Source organism: Desmodus rotundus, chromosome 12 (genome assembly GCF_022682495.2).
Source record: "Desmodus rotundus isolate HL8 chromosome 12, HLdesRot8A.1, whole genome shotgun sequence".
Lineage (NCBI taxonomy): Eukaryota > Metazoa > Chordata > Mammalia > Chiroptera > Phyllostomidae > Desmodus > Desmodus rotundus.
This window is the reverse complement of record NC_071398.1, coordinates 47,457,904-47,475,033: the sequence shown is the minus strand read 5'-3', so window position 1 is coordinate 47,475,033 and position 17,130 is coordinate 47,457,904. Positions and strand designations below refer to the sequence as shown.

Genomic DNA, 17,130 nt, shown 5'->3' with positions numbered 1-17,130 from the left:
AACTGATTCAACCTCCAGCCCCTCTCCCCTCCTGGGGTTGGGGGGGTGTGGAACTGACAGTTCCAACCCTCTAATCACATGGTTGGCTCCGTTGGCAACCAGCCCCCATCCTGGCATTTTCAAAAAATAACCTCAATGAGACAAAAGACACTTTCAACACCAACACTTAAAAAATTCCAAAAGTTTGGGAGGCTGTGACTCAGGAATTGTGGATGAAGACTATAATAGGGTCCAGCAGAAGTAAGGCCTGCCTGAGTGTGATTGGTAGGGTAATAATGTGGGTGTAATAATTTATAATTTTAATTTGAACATTTCACCTAAAATGTTACATGATGTGCTTGAGTACGATATTGTTATGTTACAGAATTACATGCTTATGATTTTGTAATAAAAAAGGGGCATTATTTGTGCCAGACCCTGTATTTCTTATAAACCACAGTAGTGTTAGAGAAGAACACAATTCATCTATAAACACCTAATACTTTGGATGTGTAGTTATAGAGATAGTCCCAGGTTCAGGTCAGACACATTTAGCTAGGCAGTTACACTCATCATGCCTCCTAAGTTGAGACAGGGAGAAAACCCTGCATATAGGCTTCCTCAAGGCACACACCCTGGATCCCATAACAGTGGTGTTTACCCCCATGACAGTAGATAAGAGAGGAAATGTCCTGTTCTGCCAATAGGCTAACACAAACAAAAAGGCAGTTAGCATAGACACCACAGACAGGAACTATTTGGATAACTCACCAATGGGACAGTTTACCCCGTCTCCTTTGGAGAGGAGAAGGTAAGGGCACAGCAAAGTGTTCTTCCCAATTTAGTGGACATAGTTAAGTTTCTTCAATAAGTCTAGTTATAAATTTGAGAAGATAAGAGAAAATGTTCTAGCATATCCCAAAAGAGGGTGAGGCAATCCCAGTTACAGTGACTGTCCAAGCTCATGGACAATACATCCATACGTCAATACAGTAGAATGCCAAAACAGGAAATAAGTGGCTGAGGGCCACCCTCCTCAATATGATGCATGTCACAAACCAGGTACACAAGCTAGTTGCATAAGAATACACCTAGTATGTCCTTTCCGGTTATTGCCTGTATCAATGTAACAACTCTCAGACCCAATGTACCCTTCTTAACCCCACTTAATGATGCTAGAGCTGGACCTTGCGGATGTTTCCTTTGTCAGTTGGTGCAGTTGTGGGGTTATAATAGAGAATAGAGAAGGGACATTATGTGGCCATAGCAAAGGGGTTGTTTCTCATTCTGGTTCTGGTGTGCCTCCCCACACCCCCTCCCCCCCGAATGTGTGGCTACCAGCAGAGTGGCTGGCTGGAGTTCCCTGGCCTTCACTTTAGTGTTCCTCGCTGATGAGTTCCATCTCTCCCGTAGACTCCAGTGAGCTTCTCCACCATCGGTGGGCCACGTTTTGTGGATGAACTTTGCCGTGATGGTTAGTTTTAACAACCATTGATTACTGTCACCTGGTTCAATGATTACCGTGATGGCTGCAAAATAGTGATTTTTTACCTATTCTGTGTATATTTAATATTTGGAATTCTGTAAGGAAGGGCTTTCCTCCCCCATTTATTTGTTTGTTTGGTTAATGTCATTATGTATTCAAGAGTTTAGTCACTGATTTATCATCTTTGCTATCATTGTTTTGAGCTCATATTTCTCTAGATTTGGCCAATGCAAGTCCTGTTAACTTGGCTTCTGTATATATTTGGTATATTTCCACCATTTTTTGAGCACTTTGGTTCAAGAATATTGTCCAGGCTGCTTTATTTTCCTTGCCCCAGTATTGGAATTAGTGATTTCTCCAAGGAGTCCTAGGTTTTTAAGGTGCAGAGTTGTATTTAGAAACAAAAATCAGCCCTGGCTGGTGTGGCTCAGTGGATTCAGCACTGGCCTGTGAACCAAAGGTTCACCAGTTCAATTCCCAGTCAGGTCACTTGTCTGGGTTGCAGGCCAGGTCTCTAGTGGGGGGTGAGTCAGAGGCAACTACACACTGATGTTTCTCTCCCTCTCTTTCTCCTTCCCTTCCCCTCTCCCTAAAAATAAATAAGTAATTTTTTTAAAAAAAGAAGCAAAAATCAGTGTGCTGGTATCCCCATTGTTACTAGGTCATTCATTACTTTTAGGCTGTCTTGGTAGATAGAACTTAAGAAACATACTGCTATATATTTGTGAATATGTATGTTTGTATGTGTACATGTATGTATATAACCATGAATCACACTGATAATTCTCATTTAAATCCTACACTTTGGACTCATTCTAGTCTTCCCCCTCTCCATATTTCTCTGTTCTCCAACACTGTCAAGATTTCTTTCCCATTATTCTAAAAACATTTACTCATTTTCTCAACCCCTAGAATACACACAAAGGAATTTCAGGGTCCTTTACTGTTGTGAAAAATTTACTGACTAGAGTTAATATTCATTTATAGTTCTATTCATCCCACATATTAGAGTGTAAAGTTAAAATACTGTGTTGAAAAGTTACTTGGAACAGTTCTAAGACCACTTTGTTGTGGTTATAAATAACACATAATTAAATTAGCTATATTCTGTTTATATTCTATTTTAGAATTTTTCTGCCTATGCTTGTTGATGTTATTTATTTTTTTATATGCAAAACATCAATCAGCATGGTTCCAGATGTCAAAACTATAGTGAAAATTTTGTATAGTTTTGTATAGAATTACTCAGCAAAGTAATTTATGTGATTTTTGGTTTTAGACTTTTTATAAAAATGCCAACAGTTGAATATAACAATGCAGCATCATAACTGAAATAGTGTGAATTGGTATACCATCAACCTATTTTTATGAATGGGGATGACTGAGGTTGTAGAGGGAAGAAAGAAACTAACTTTCCCACTATTTCTGAAAGGGTTGAAATTTCTATTTTCTATGCTCATTCATGAATGTGGAATAGGAACAAGGACAGTTCCCATTATTTAAAAAAAAGGTTAGTTATTTTATATATTTTTGATATGCAAAGGAAAAAATATACATGTTCATTAGTGGCACATTATACCACAGTGAAAAGAAATGACCTAGAGATACATTTATCAGTGTGATTGAATCTCACAAATACCCTGTTGACTGATAAATCTGATCATAGAAGGCAAACAGTATAATATGTAATAAAATTAAGTGATATAAACAAATAAGTTTCTTAGAGGTACATATTTAGCAAAACTATAAAGAAAAGCCAGGGAATGCTAGACAGAGGATTTAGCATAGTAGTTCCTTTAAAAAAAAATTTTAATTGTTCTTCAATTACAGTTGTCACCATTTTCCTTCATTACTCTCCTCTGCCCTACTTACCTCCCATCTTCCCCTCTCAATCCCCCCCGCCCCACCCCAGTAGTTACTTCTTGGTGTAGGGATATTTGGTCAGAGAAGGGCAAAGAAGCTTCCAGCAGTGTTGATAGTATTCTCTCTCTTAATTCCGGTGATGGATATGAACCTTCAGTAAAGTTTTTTCTAACATACAAATAATAGATACTCCTTTGTATGAAATATATTACAATTTCAAAAAGTACTAGTGTGTGAATAAAACACACATCACTTTCTTTTGTTTTCATGGTGATACCTAATTGGCAAAAAGTGTATAAGCACCTTGGAATTAAGGAATTGCTTATATTTGAACAGTAAAATTTAGTAGTGTCTTTCCAATGTGTTTGTCACTTTAGGTTTCATGAAGTGTCTGACAGTAATATCAGAACAGCTTACTTTAGTAGTCAAATATTTGAGATATCTACTTCCATGCAGATTTTTCAACAGTAAGAATTAAATTATTTGGCTTTGGTTTTGCTTCACTGCAAGTTTCCATATAACAAGTTATTAGAAACCAAGGCTTTATTATTGTTTTAAAGAGATAGGTATTTTTTTCTTCCAGGTATTGCCATAGTACCAGTGTAAGGAAGCCTACCTTTACAAGACCAATAATTTGCAAAGTACTCCCTTCTCTAAAATTGCATGATACAAATATTAGTTAAGATATTGGTCGTTCTCAGTTATTTCTGACCATGTCAAAAAAGAAAAACTACTTTTCTTGAATGCTGCTTATATTAAAGATAAATTAATATTGATTCCAGTTCTTAAAAATTATTTTTCTCTTTAAGCACAATGTTTTTTATTTTGAACTGTTGTATTTAAAAGTATACTGAATTGTTCCCTTCTCCTTTGTCCTCTGTAAGAATCTGTTGTAAGGTTGGTGCTATTTCATCCGTAAATGTTTGATAGAATTCACAGGTGAAGCAATGCAGGCCTGGAGTTTTCTTTGTGGGTTTTGATGAGGAATTCAACTTGTTAATATTGTACTATTTAGATTTTCTAGTTCTTTGTGTCAATTTTATATGTTGTGCTTTTCAAGGAACTTGTTGACTTCATCTAAATTGTTAAATATAATGACATAAAATCATCAGATCCTTTTAATATGTTGAGGATCTGTAATGATGTCCCTTTATTCATTTCTAAGGTAATTCATGTTTTCTAGGGATTTGTCAATTTTATTGATATCTTAAAATAACCTACTTATTGACTTTGTTGATTTTCTCTATTGATCTCTATCTATTTCCACTTTTCTTGTTAGCACTTTTTTATAGTTCCTTCAGATTTAATTTGGTCTTTTTCGAGTTTCTTAAGGAGAGGGTTAGATATTGATTTCACACCTTTCTCTTTTATTAAAAGCACTTAAAGGTAAAAATTTCTCTTTAAGTACTTTCTTTGGTTGCAAATTACAAAGTTTGATATGTTTTATTTTTATTACCATTCAGTTCAAAATATTTTCTAATTTTCCTTGAGATTTCTCCTATAGCCCATGGGTTGTTTAAAAGTATGTTTAATTTTTCAACTATTTGGGCATTTTCTAGTTATGTTATTGTTACTGATTTTTAATTTGATGTGCTGTGATCATAGAATATACTTTTTGTGATTTTAAGCCTTTGATTTTTCTTAAGACATTTTATGACCCAGCCTGTGAAAATAATTTTGTTGTGTATTGTGTTCTTCTTGGGTGTAGTATTTTATTCATGCCAATTAGGTCATTTGGTTGTATTGTTTAACAACCAATTGTATTGTCTCCCTATATTTTCCGCTGATTAATTTTTTATTAGACCATTTGATATTTTCTCACAGATCTTGGATACTCCATTCTGTTTATCTTCCCACTCTTTTTTTTTTATATTTCAATCTTGAGTCTTCCTATTGATCTGAATCCAGTTTCACTCATTCTTAATTTTTACTTTAATCTGCTGTAAATACATCTGAGATTATATTTTTCATTTCTACAATTTCCATTATTTGGTTATTTTGTCTCCTGCTGAAATTTCCCAACTCTTTGTACATGGCCCACCTTTTCCATGAAATCCTTTATTTTTATTTTTTTCCATTAAATCCTTTTGCACTTTTATAATGAAGACCCTGTCTGATAATTCCAAAATCTGGACTTTTTTTCTCCAGGTCCATCTTTTATGTGTTTCTCTTCTTCGATATGTATCATTTTTTTTTCTTTCTTTGTGTGTATCTTTTATCCTTTGATTTTATGCCAGACATTTTATATAAACAAATAGTAGAGACTGGAGCTAATATTTACCTTACAATGGTTTTACAGATTTCTAACACCCTGTATTTTTTTTAACTTTAAAAAAATGTGAGGTATAACATACAGAAACCTGCAGAAAACATAAATGAGTATATCACAGTTTATCTACACTCCTATTGATGGATTCCTGTGTTGTTTCCAGTTTGGGGCTGTTATGAATAAAGCTATTATGAACCTTCTTGTAATCTTTTTGTTGAAATATGATTTTTATTTTCTTGGGTAAATACCTAGAAACCAAGGAATTTTTCAGAATATATCCCCTCCCCCTCCCAGTTTTATTAAGGGTAATTGACATTTATTACTGTATAAGTTTAAGGCACACAGTATAATGGTTTGACCTACATATATTATAAATTACTGTAATCACTTAGTATCTATCATCTCATAGGCGAAATAAAGAGAAAAAAAATTCTCTTTGTGATGAGAACTCTTACAATTTATTCTATTAACAACTTTCCTATATGTCATACAGTGGCGTTAGCTATAATCATGTTGTACATTATGTCCCTCGTGCGTCTACCCTATCTACTACCGGAAGATTGCCTTTTGACTACCTTCCTCCAATTTCCCCTCCACTCTGGTAACCACAAATCAGATCTTTCCATGAGTTTGGTGTTGAGTTTGTTTTTAGGATTCACATGGAAGTGAGATCATATAGTACTTGTCTTTCTGTCTGATTTATTTTGCTTAGCATAATGCCCTCAAGGTCCATTTGTGTTGTTGTAAATGGCAGGATCCACGTGCTCTGTCTCTCTTTCCCTCTCTCTCTCCATGGCTGAATAATGGAATATGTAGTTTCTCAATCTGTCTTTTAAACTACCTCCCTAGCTGACTCTGTTGTGACCACACTAGAAACCAACATGTGGAAAGAAACATCACTGCAGGTGGTATTCAGAGGTAGGGGGCAGGAGGGGATGAGAATATGAAGGGAAGAGAGTTGTACAACAGAGTGTCCCAAGATTGCAAAACGGTTTATAACCAAATTTCTTTCTGGTATGGTTAACAGTGAGGGTTGAGAAGAAGGCCAAGAAGATACCCTGGAAAGTTATTTGTTCTGAGGAGCCAGCAAAACTGAGAGAAGCTGACGGGGAATTAAGCAGTCTCTTCAGAGGCTGAGGGTGAAGTGAGATTGAGCAGAACTTCCACTCCCTTAATTGTGTTTTAGTTCCAGGCGACCACTGGGTGGCAACTGTGTTCCGCGATGAGTTTTCATTAGCTCTTGGGATGAATAAGGGAAGGTAAGCTGCCTCAAGGTCAGGTCCTGTCAGAGTTGTATAGCCTTTGCTTCCTTTGATCCCCCTCCTTTCTCTCTTCTAATAACCCCAATTTTAGATAACACAACTCTGATGCAAATAGGTTCCCTGACTTCAGGCAGCCTAGACTCCAGAAGCTATGAGTCTTCTTTAGTGTAAAGGAGAAGGGACGTGCCTTGGCTGGGTGGTTCAGTTGGTTGGAGCTAGTCCACTTACACCAAAAGGTTGCTGGTTTGATCCTCTGTTGGGGCACTTGTGGGAGATAACCGATCAACTCTCTCTTTCTCTCAACCCCTTCCTCTCTCTCTCTAAATTTAATTTACCCTACAGATAAACCCATATGTATTTAAAGGGATGTGTTTGCAGTTATTCATAGCAACATTGTTGGTAACAGCAAAAGATCAGAGACAATTTTAAATGGATATTAGCCAAAAGTCCAGAGAAGCGGTTAGATACAATTTAAATGTTCATTAATATGTGACTGGTTAAGCCCTGGCTGGTGTAGCTCCGTAGATTGAGTGCTGCGATTCAAAGGGTCATTGGTTCACTTTACAGTCAGGGCACATGCCTGGGTTGTGGGCCAGGTCTCTGGTAGGGGGCACGTGAAAGGAAACCACACATTGATATTTCTCTCCTTCTCTTTCTCCTTCCCTTCCCCTCTCTCTAAAAATAAATAAATAAAATCTTTAAAATTTGTAAAAAGAAATATGTGACTGGTTAAGTAAATTTTGTCACATCAATGGAATACAATGCAAGCATTAAAAAGAACACAGAAGCTCTTTATGTACTGATGTGATATGACCATTGTGTCTCATTGCTTTGAATTTATTCACATCTAGCTGAAAGGATGGCTGAAGAAAGTATTGTTTTAGGTATATGAATTTTCACAAGTTTTGGCAAGGAAGGAGAGGGCAAATATTGAGTAGGAAGCTTTGGGTCTCTGCCACATCCTACCTCTTTGTCTATTCACCATCCTTAGATACTCTTCTCTCCAATAGAAGTAGTCCCATCCTTCCCCAGGATGACAGCCCGAAGTTTTATTTTGGAGTTTTAGACTCATTCAGGTCTAGAAGTGTTTCTTTGTGGTAAACGTTGCATGAACTTACAAGAATCCTCAAATTCCAGACTCCAAATACACGATGGAGCAATGGCGATGAAGTGCCCACAGTGGAAACTTCCACCGTGGCGCAGAAAAGTGGAGAGGATGTAGCAGGCACAACTGTGTTGCAATTAACCAAGGCCAGTGGGTAGGAATAGTAAGAATTTCCTGCCCTGACAGTGGAAGAGGTTTCTTAGTTAGCCACTTTGGGAGCAGTGGCTCTCCTATCTAGAGGATATACGTCATCCTTTATGGCTGCTGGCTCTACCCTCTTGGATTTCTTGTGGGTTTTTTTTAAAATCTTATTTAAATTTTTTTTTTAAGTTTAAACTTATTGGGGTAGTGTTGATTAATAGGATCATATAAATTTCAAGTGTACATTTCTATGATACAAGATCTGTATATTGCACTGTGTGCCCAGCACCCAAAGTCAAACCATCTCCCATTACCATTTATTAGGTCCCTACCACCCCTACCACCCCTATTGCATTTCTTGTTTCTTATTTTCTGAGGCCACACCTTAGAAGGACATTGGAGGGTATACATTTCTTGGGCAGTAAAGAGCATTTCTAGCACTGGCCGGGTGGCTCAGTTGGTTGAAGCATTGTCCCATACACCAGAAGGTTGCAAGTTGATCCATGGTCAGGGCACATACCTAGGTTGTGGGTTCCATCCCCAGTTGGGGTGCAAAGTTTCTCTCTCACATCAATGTTTCTCTCTCTCTCTCTTCCTCCCTCTCTAAGATCAATAAACGTATCCTCAGGTGATGATTTTTTGAAAAAGCATTTCTAGGAGTCAAGAATGTAGGTGAAATGGGTAAACTCTGCATTGGAAATGCAAAAACTTTAGGGGTGACATGAAGGAAAGGGAAAGGCTGCCTGAATAAAGCAATGGATGAGTGAAGGATTTTTGAAAAATTCAATGTATTACGGTAACATAGGTTAAAAACACATAAGTTTTAGGTGCACAATTCTGTAATACATCATCTGTATATTGCATTGTGTGCCCACTACCCAAAGTCTAGTCTTCTGGGCAAAGAATTTTGATAACAAGACTACCTAACATGTATTTTTGTGGGCTTTTGTGGTAATGAATGAGTCAGGAAAGTATGTTGCACAATAAAGGATAATTTATGAGTGATTATTTGCAGAAAGCAAGGAAAAAGGCTGAGTTATATTGTGGGTTGATTTATTTGAAAACAAAGTTGTAAGGTAACAGCCAGAGTACTTTATTTGAAATAGAAAGTGAAAATCTTAGGTGTTTATGAAAATATAAACCATGTGAAGATTTGTAAGTTTCACTTGTGGGCATGGGGCTAAGAGTTCACTGGACATGGCTCAACTCATGACACGATGTCAGAGATAACTTTAATTGGACATCAAAGGTTCTCACTTGACACCTGCATGATACTATGTTTGTTGATTCATTAATTCAATAACTATTCATTGAGTGCCTGTCACATACCAGGCACTATTTTACATGTAGAGGATTGGGATCCATTAGAGAACAGTACAGACCAGATCCCTGCCCTCAGATAGCTGCTGTTTCCATTATGTAAAGGAAGTCATACCAAGAACTCTAAATAGGGATTATACGGTTTCATGTCAATGAACTCGATAGTTTTTGTGAAATGCTAAATTTCTTGAAAGTCACAGTTTATCAAAACTGACAGAAATCTAAAGTCTGAAGATTCTAATAACTACTAAAGAAATAGAACCTGTTATTAAAAGCCTTCCTGTAAAGAAGACCCAAGACCCAGTGGGCTTCACTGGTGAATTTCTGTAAGCATTTATCACACATATAACACCAGAGAATAGGATCAGAGGAATCATTTACCAGCACTTTCTAGAAGGCTATTATATGTTTGATATAAAACCTGACACACACATTAGGAGAAAGTAAAAGAACAGATCAACCTTTACATAAACATAAAGTGAGAAATTGCAAACCAATCTAGTGATATTCATTAGAAATATGTATAATACATCATGACTGAGTATAGTTTATTCTAGGAATACATGGGTAGCCAAACATTCAAAAATAAATATAATTTATAATGATGTAAATGAAAGGATAAATATAATAGAATCATCTTAATATGTTCAGAAATACATTTCACACAATGCAATAGCTAATCATGGGTTAAAAAGGAAGAAACTCTTTAGTTACATGGGAGTAGAAAACACTTCCATAGTCTGATAAAAAAAAAAAAGCTTACACAAAAGCCACAGCAAATATCTTACTAAATGTTGAAATACTAAAGTTTTCCCCATAATATGCTCTGTCATCTAAGCTTTCCAGATTCCCCATTATTCACCTCTCTTCCCTTGTACTCTTTCCCACCTCTACTTACCTCAGGGTATATAGCCTGAGGTACTAAACCCAGAAAGGACACCAATATACCCTTATGTCCATTTTCTTTCTTGCCATTCAGAGGGCAGCAAAGTAGGATGAAGCAAGAACTGGGAGCAGGGTAGGCAGAGTTTGAAAATGTCCCCCAGCCCCACTCACATTGCTTGTAACTCAGCCTCTATAGGAGGTGAAACAGATTTGATGGTTGTGTCACTGGTCGGGACTGAGTCCTCGGTCAGGGCTGAGTCCTCAGTCAGGGCCCTCTCCAGACTGGCCGGTAGGGAGTGGATTAGTCTCTCTCGGAAGTCTTGGCCCACAAAGACGTAGAGCATTGGGTTGAGGCAGCTGTTGAAGAATGCCAAGGACCTCGTTGGGTATAACAAGATATTAATGACTTTGTATTTACCCTCAAACACTGCTTCTCTGAGCCAAACTGTTCTCAGAAGGGCATTCAGTTGAAAGGGGAACCAGCAAATGAAGAAGGAGGCCACAACAGCAGTGAGGACCCGTAAGGGACGGCTGGAATTAATCATGTCTTTCTTTCGGATTTTGGCAGCAATGAGCCCATAGCAGATAGCGATGATGGACATTGGCATAGTGAATCCAATGATAAACCGGATGATCCCTCTGGCTGTCATCACAGTGATGGCCACCTTTATCATCTCTTCAGGGGTGTCAGCCCAGGATGCAAAGTTGAAAGTACAGTATGTATTCCCTTTCCCGTCCCTTTTAATAGTCATGAAAAGGAAAATTTGCGAGGTAAGGACTACTGCAAGAATCCAAGGTACAATGATCACTTTTATAGCCAGACTTACAGTGCGGTGGTTCTGGGCCCAGACTGGATGCAGGACACAAATACAGCGGTCCAGAGCAATGAAGGCAATGAGGAAGACACTCCCAAACAGGTTAATGTCCACGATGATGTTAATTAACTTGCACAGGAACCAGCCAAAAAGCCATTGTTCTTTCAAGGCCATTGAGACCATGAGGAATGGTAGAGTGGCAATGAAAGAGAAGTCGGCTAAGGCCAGGTTCAGGTAACACAAGGTGGTGACTGTGCGTGCCATCCGGAATCCAGCCACCCAGATCACAAGCCCATTGCCCAGGATGCCGAGGACAAAGGTGATCCCATGAACCACCAAAGAGGTGATTTGGAGAGCAATGAACAGAGGAGACTCAAAGAGATTCTCACGAGATCCATTCAGAGAGATGACGGAGGAGTTGGTTTCCATTCTGTTGTCCACACCTGAAACATTTCAGCAACGGGAATTTGTCAGCTGTGAAACCATCCTACAGCATTTCTGTTCAGACCAACATCAACATGCCCTGCATATAGCTTCCTGGCCAAGCGGGATACCCGCTCTACTGAACCTTGTGGTCAGTCACTATACATTTGGCAAACTCTTGGCTACTCCTCTGGGAAAAGACAGTTCTCTATATTTCCATAATTATTAATATGTTTTCCACCTATGAGGCTGATTACATAACCAAGAGGGTTAGAAGGCTCCTGTCCATTGGCAGAATCCTGAGCTGAGGATGTATAAACAACAGAAAACTGATGGGAGGCATGTTCAGCACAGTGAGGGAGGCACTAGACTCAGAGTCAGTAGGGTCCCATCATCTTCCACCCACGACCCAATGCATAGATGCCAGCTGTCTCTGCAACCTCTGCCAGCCCCAGGTTCTGGCAGACTCCCACCCAGCTCCTGTCCCTCCCCTCTGCGAGAACCTTTGACCTATTGTGCTGTTTGCCTATTGTTGTTGCTCCTCTCACATGGCTCTTAGGGATTGCATGTATGACTGTGTTGTTAGTCTCAGAGGGTGGTTTAGGTTTATACTTAAAGAGGATCTTGAACAGGTACTGTGCTGCAGCAAGTCTGCAAAGGAGCCCCCTTTTTTACATTGAACCCTCTGTTTTTCATTGTCTGTGTTTGATAGGGAGCTGTCCTCTGTTTGGGATGCAAAGAATTTTTGTCCATTGTGTAGCTTTAGTGTCTGTGGCATAAAGAAACAAGATTAGTAGATAGTCAATATTTGTGTGGTTCTTATCAGAGACCATGCATTATTTTTAAGTGTGGGTCTAGTTACATATGCAGAGATCCAGTGTAACCTACATACAACTCAATGATGTCTATTGTTTCCAGTTGTCATAAGAATAAATTGATATTCTGAGCAATTACAGGACCTGCAGAAGTCATTAAAGAGATAAGTGGAAGAGGGAGGACTTCAATCCAACTCGATCTGACATCCAAGTCCTTCCTCTACTACTCAACTGTGACAGACATTGCTGGATTCCCACCCAACATCCATTCTCATTCTTCTTTGCTAACCAAACCCAAGTTTATGTAGTTACTCACTCTTCAGGAAAGATGTTTCCCTCCGTCTTTGGACCCAAATTCTGATTAGTCTCACTGGCAAATGGAATACACTCTCCTTTGCAAAGGAGTATTTTAACAGTTGGTACAGGACTGAATTCTTTGTTCTGGGGGGATGTCTTGTACACTGTAGGATGTTTAGAAGCATCCCTGGCCTCCATCTGCTACATGCCATTACCAGTCTCTTTCCATTGTCACAACCAAACGTCTCTACAGACATTGTGAAGTGTCCCATGGGGGAAGGTACCCCACTTGAGGGTGCAACTGGATTTAAACCCCAGATTTCATAGTGTAGAGTGTTGGGCTCAGGAGTTAGGCCAATGTGTATTTTAATCTCACTGACACCTGCCCAGTGACAGCAACATAACTTTGAATTTCAGTTTCCTTCTCTACAGAATGATGTGACTTTGGGGTGAAGACTGGTTCCTAGGTGAGGATTAGCTGAAGATAGACATGGAAATCTTTTAGGCTGAACTGGGTGCCTTTAACATGTGGGAACTCTTGGTGCTCCCTGGGCTCTGTCCTGTGACCTGGGATTCAGTCCTGGTTTATACATTGTGGAAGCTCAAGTTCAGGTCAAGAACAATGCTTATGATAATCATAATTACTGCTTATGAATGTTTTGTATGTGCCAAGAGCTCTTCTTCTAACCCTCACCACAAATCTATTCTTATAGTTCTTGAGAATTGCATGTGTGAAAGCATGTAAAGCACTAAGCATTCTCTGTGAAATTGTAAATATGGATGATGTTGTTACAATTAGTATAACCATTGTACAGAAGAGGAAGTGAGACTTAAATTGGTTTCATTACTTGTTTCAAGCCCCCAGTTAGAAAGAGGTAGGGCCCAAATTTGAGCTCCAGTAGATAGGTTCCACCAGAAACATGCCCTTAACTTTCTCCCACCTGATACTTCAACAGGGGCAGGTTCTCTCCACCCACCCACTCAGCATCCTACAAGGACCTCAGGAGATATCATGAGCTCAATAATCTCTAAATTATTGGTTTAAACATGTTGGTACAACAAGGAAGGATGATTGTGCAATGACAGGTGGGGAAAGGCCTATGAGGCAAAGTTGTGAAATTAGGGGCCCACTCTCTCAGTCCGGAGTCGTGGAGAACCTGTGTGCCCCAGGTGGCACTCAGATGGGTTACGATGCCTGCTATTTGGTGACTCGTAAAAGATGCCAGTCACTGTACAATTTATCATCTCCAGTGACAACATCCTCGGTTTGGATAAATAAAATCATTCATGATCCTGGCAGAGGAAGCAACCTACCCAATATCACAATTACTAAGGGTGCAACTGGATTTAGACCACAGATTTCACACACAAATTCAGTAGTTCCTTGTTCTTTTACTCTATTTCTTCTTCATGATGTTTGTATTTTCATGCAATAATTGTTTCATGCATAATTGTTTCAGTTCTGCTTTCTCCTCAAAATTCTTAATCTCCTCCCCATTACTGCCCTCAGCTGGTGCCCCTACCTCATATTTTAATGAGAAAATAGTAATAATTGCTAATGTAACTTTCTCTCTCTCCAACCCTCCCATTTATCTGCACCTGTTACAGTGAATCCAGAGTTCTTGTTCCTTTCCCCTTCGTGTTTGCTCTGGATGTCTCTCTCTTTCACCTTCCCAATTTTTCTCCTGCAGGATCACTTTTCTTTGCTGCCAAAACATCCCCAAGATTTTCTTTCCACTAGATCATTCTATCACACAGACATATCATCTCCCCTCCCTTCACAAAGAAACTGTTGTTGGCTCAAGTTCCTTTCCAGCTTCAGCTCTGTTCTTGCAAGAAAATTCTCTCAGTGAAGGGGATTCACAGCCAAAGCTAGAAGGTAGTATCTCTACCTGTCATCTCACCTCTTCTCCTAAACTCACCGCATACTGACCTGTGTCCTGAACACCCATGGACTGTGCCCCCCTGAAGGACACTGGTGGCCTCCATGTCCCTGCTCCTGGGGTGCCTTTTCACTTCTTATCATATAGCTCAGTGATGTGGACACATAAACCCCTTTCTTTTCCCAAAAACATATTTTCTTCTGCCTTCAGATGATAAAATACACACATACTAGACTCTTGGTTGTCATTATAGCTCTATAGTCCACCTCATCTCAGTGCAGTTTCTCTTTAAACCTAGCATCACCTAAGCTAAACTCTTAATTAATGCTTCCATCCTCCCAAATCTGCCACTCTGAATATTCTGTGGCTGTTTGGAACTTAACACGCAGTTGTTAAATTTCCAAATCTAACACACCATTCAATTCCCTTTCCATGACTATCAAATTCAAATAAATCACTCTATCTACAAAGTAATTAAGTCCATACGTGGAATTATTTTTATCACCACCACCATTGTCTCTGGCTCTTGTCTGGCTGCTTATTTGCAGTAACCTTGCAAATAGCTTGTTCTTGTCACTGTTGCTGCCCCCCAATCCATTCTCCAGACATAAGCCAAATGATGTTTTAGAAACACTAATCATCCATGACATTATTCTTCTAAACGGCTTCCAATGCCTTTCTGACTCCTAACTCAAGCTTACCGAACCCTCCTGGTTCTGCCCTGTGTACCCTTCAGACTCACATATTCAATGTCCTCTCACATACCATGATGGATCCGCACCGCATTCCTTCCATTCCTTGAACATGCCAACCTCATTGCCTTCTCAGGGCTTTTGCTTCTCTGTTCCTTCTGCCTGCTATGCTGTTCCTTTCAAGCGTTCCACATCTGGTTCTTTTGGAATGTTCTTATCTCAGCTTAGATATTATATCCTCAGGTCACACCTGACCCACAATGGAAAACAGCCACCCTGGGAACAGCTTATGTCACCAGGTGGTGTTCCTGCTTATTTGTTTATTCATTTGTATTTTATTCTAAATACCCTTCACACTAGTATGTAAGCTACGGAAGACTGCCTAGTTCTTTCAGTGCTCTATGCCCATAGTAATGCTGACCAATGGAGCCATGAATGTGAGCCTCATATGTGCCTTACAATTTATAAAGTACAAGAAATTAATTTTAATATATTCTATTTAAGTCAACAAATACAGAATATCATTTGAACACATAACCCATCTAAGAATTGCCAATGAGATTTTTAGCACTCTTTTCATACTATCTTTGCATATACTAAATATATTTCTGACTACAGCACCTCTGAGGTCAGACTAGCAAGAGCTCAGGAACTATATGTGGCAAGTGGATTCTTATGGACAACCCAGCTCTAGAGTTCAGGACGTTTCTGCCACATAGTAGATAATCAAATGACAATTTTTAAATTGTCAGGCTTTGAACTTACCACCTGCTGAGATCCTGTTCCTGTGAGCAGTTCCTGGCTTCCTGTGGAGTAACTCAGGCTGGAAGGGCTTCAGCAGATGCTTTAATGAATGACAAGGGGAGGGGCAATGGGACTCGACCAATCAGGTGGGTCAGAGCTTCTTACAATTCCCATATGTGGTCAGCTTACTCTTTTTAGAACCTTAATGTCTGAATATTTCCCTTATCTCCCACCTTCTATTGGAGATGGGAGTTCAGTCCTCTAAATTTCAAGGGTCATGGTTTATGGGTATCCAGGCCCTTTCTCGTTCTGAGATTCAGGAAAGTGAAAGAAACAATTACTGAGATAGTATTTGGAGGCAAGCAATTAAACAAACAGTCATGGTTAAACAAAAACTTGTTTCTGCACTGAAACAACACTTCTGACACTATATGTGTGTGTTTGTTCTACATCAAGAAATTCTCCAATTCTCTGTGGACCTGAGCTGGGTGTTTTACCATTCAGTTCAGTCTGACGCTGTCTGTCTGGAATTAGGGTCAGATTACCCACAAGGTAAAGGTCTCAGGGCTACAAGGCTACCCCCCACTTCAGATGCCACTTGGGAGTCCCAGGTTGTCCACTGTAGTTATGACTGAGCAGCTGTGAATCAGGGGCTCCCATGGCCCCCTCTTCAGGTAGGATGATTTGCTAGAATGGCTCACAGAACCCAGGAAGGAATGTACTTACGTATCACAGTTCATTATTAAGAATACAACTCAATAGCAGCCAGATCAGAGACATGCATAGGAGAGGAAGGGGGGGATGTGTGTGCAGAGTCTTTTTCTCTCACTGGGCGCCACCCTCCCAACGCCTTGATGTGTTCAGCAACAGGGAACTCATGAAATCTTATCGTTCAAGAGTTTTACAGAGCAGTTCAGTAAAAAAAACCTAAAGAGTTTTGTAGAGCTTAATGTCCAGCACCCTCCCAACTCCTATTCCCAGAGGTCAGTGTGTTGAGCTAAAATTTCCAAAGACTTTAATCACTTGGTTCCACTGAGGCTACCTAGGGACCCAGCTTAACTTACCTCATTAGCATAAATTCTGGAGTGATCCAAAGGGGTCTTTATGAATAAAAAGACACTTCTAGCATTCACAAAATTTCTAGCATTCGC

At 39.4% G+C, this 17,130-nt stretch overlaps 1 protein-coding gene across 1 annotated transcript; it reads right to left on the bottom strand.

The window, feature by feature from the left end:
• Positions 1-8,950: 8,950 nt before the first annotated feature.
• Positions 8,951-16,043, bottom strand: LOC112310233 (N-formyl peptide receptor 2). Its single transcript, XM_024566487.4, has 2 exons — positions 16,001-16,043; positions 8,951-11,568 (listed from the first exon to the last, which is right to left on the bottom strand). The coding sequence occupies exon 2, from the start codon at positions 11,552-11,554 to the stop codon at positions 10,478-10,480; it is 1,077 nt and encodes a 358-aa protein (XP_024422255.1). The 5' UTR covers positions 11,555-11,568; positions 16,001-16,043; the 3' UTR covers positions 8,951-10,477.
• Between the last annotated feature and the right edge of the window lie 1,087 nt (positions 16,044-17,130).

Excerpts from the sequence above, each read along its gene's own strand:
- LOC112310233 (XM_024566487.4), bottom strand. The coding sequence starts at position 11,554 with ATGGAAACCAACTCCTCCGTCATCTCTCTGAATGGATCTCGTGAGAAT.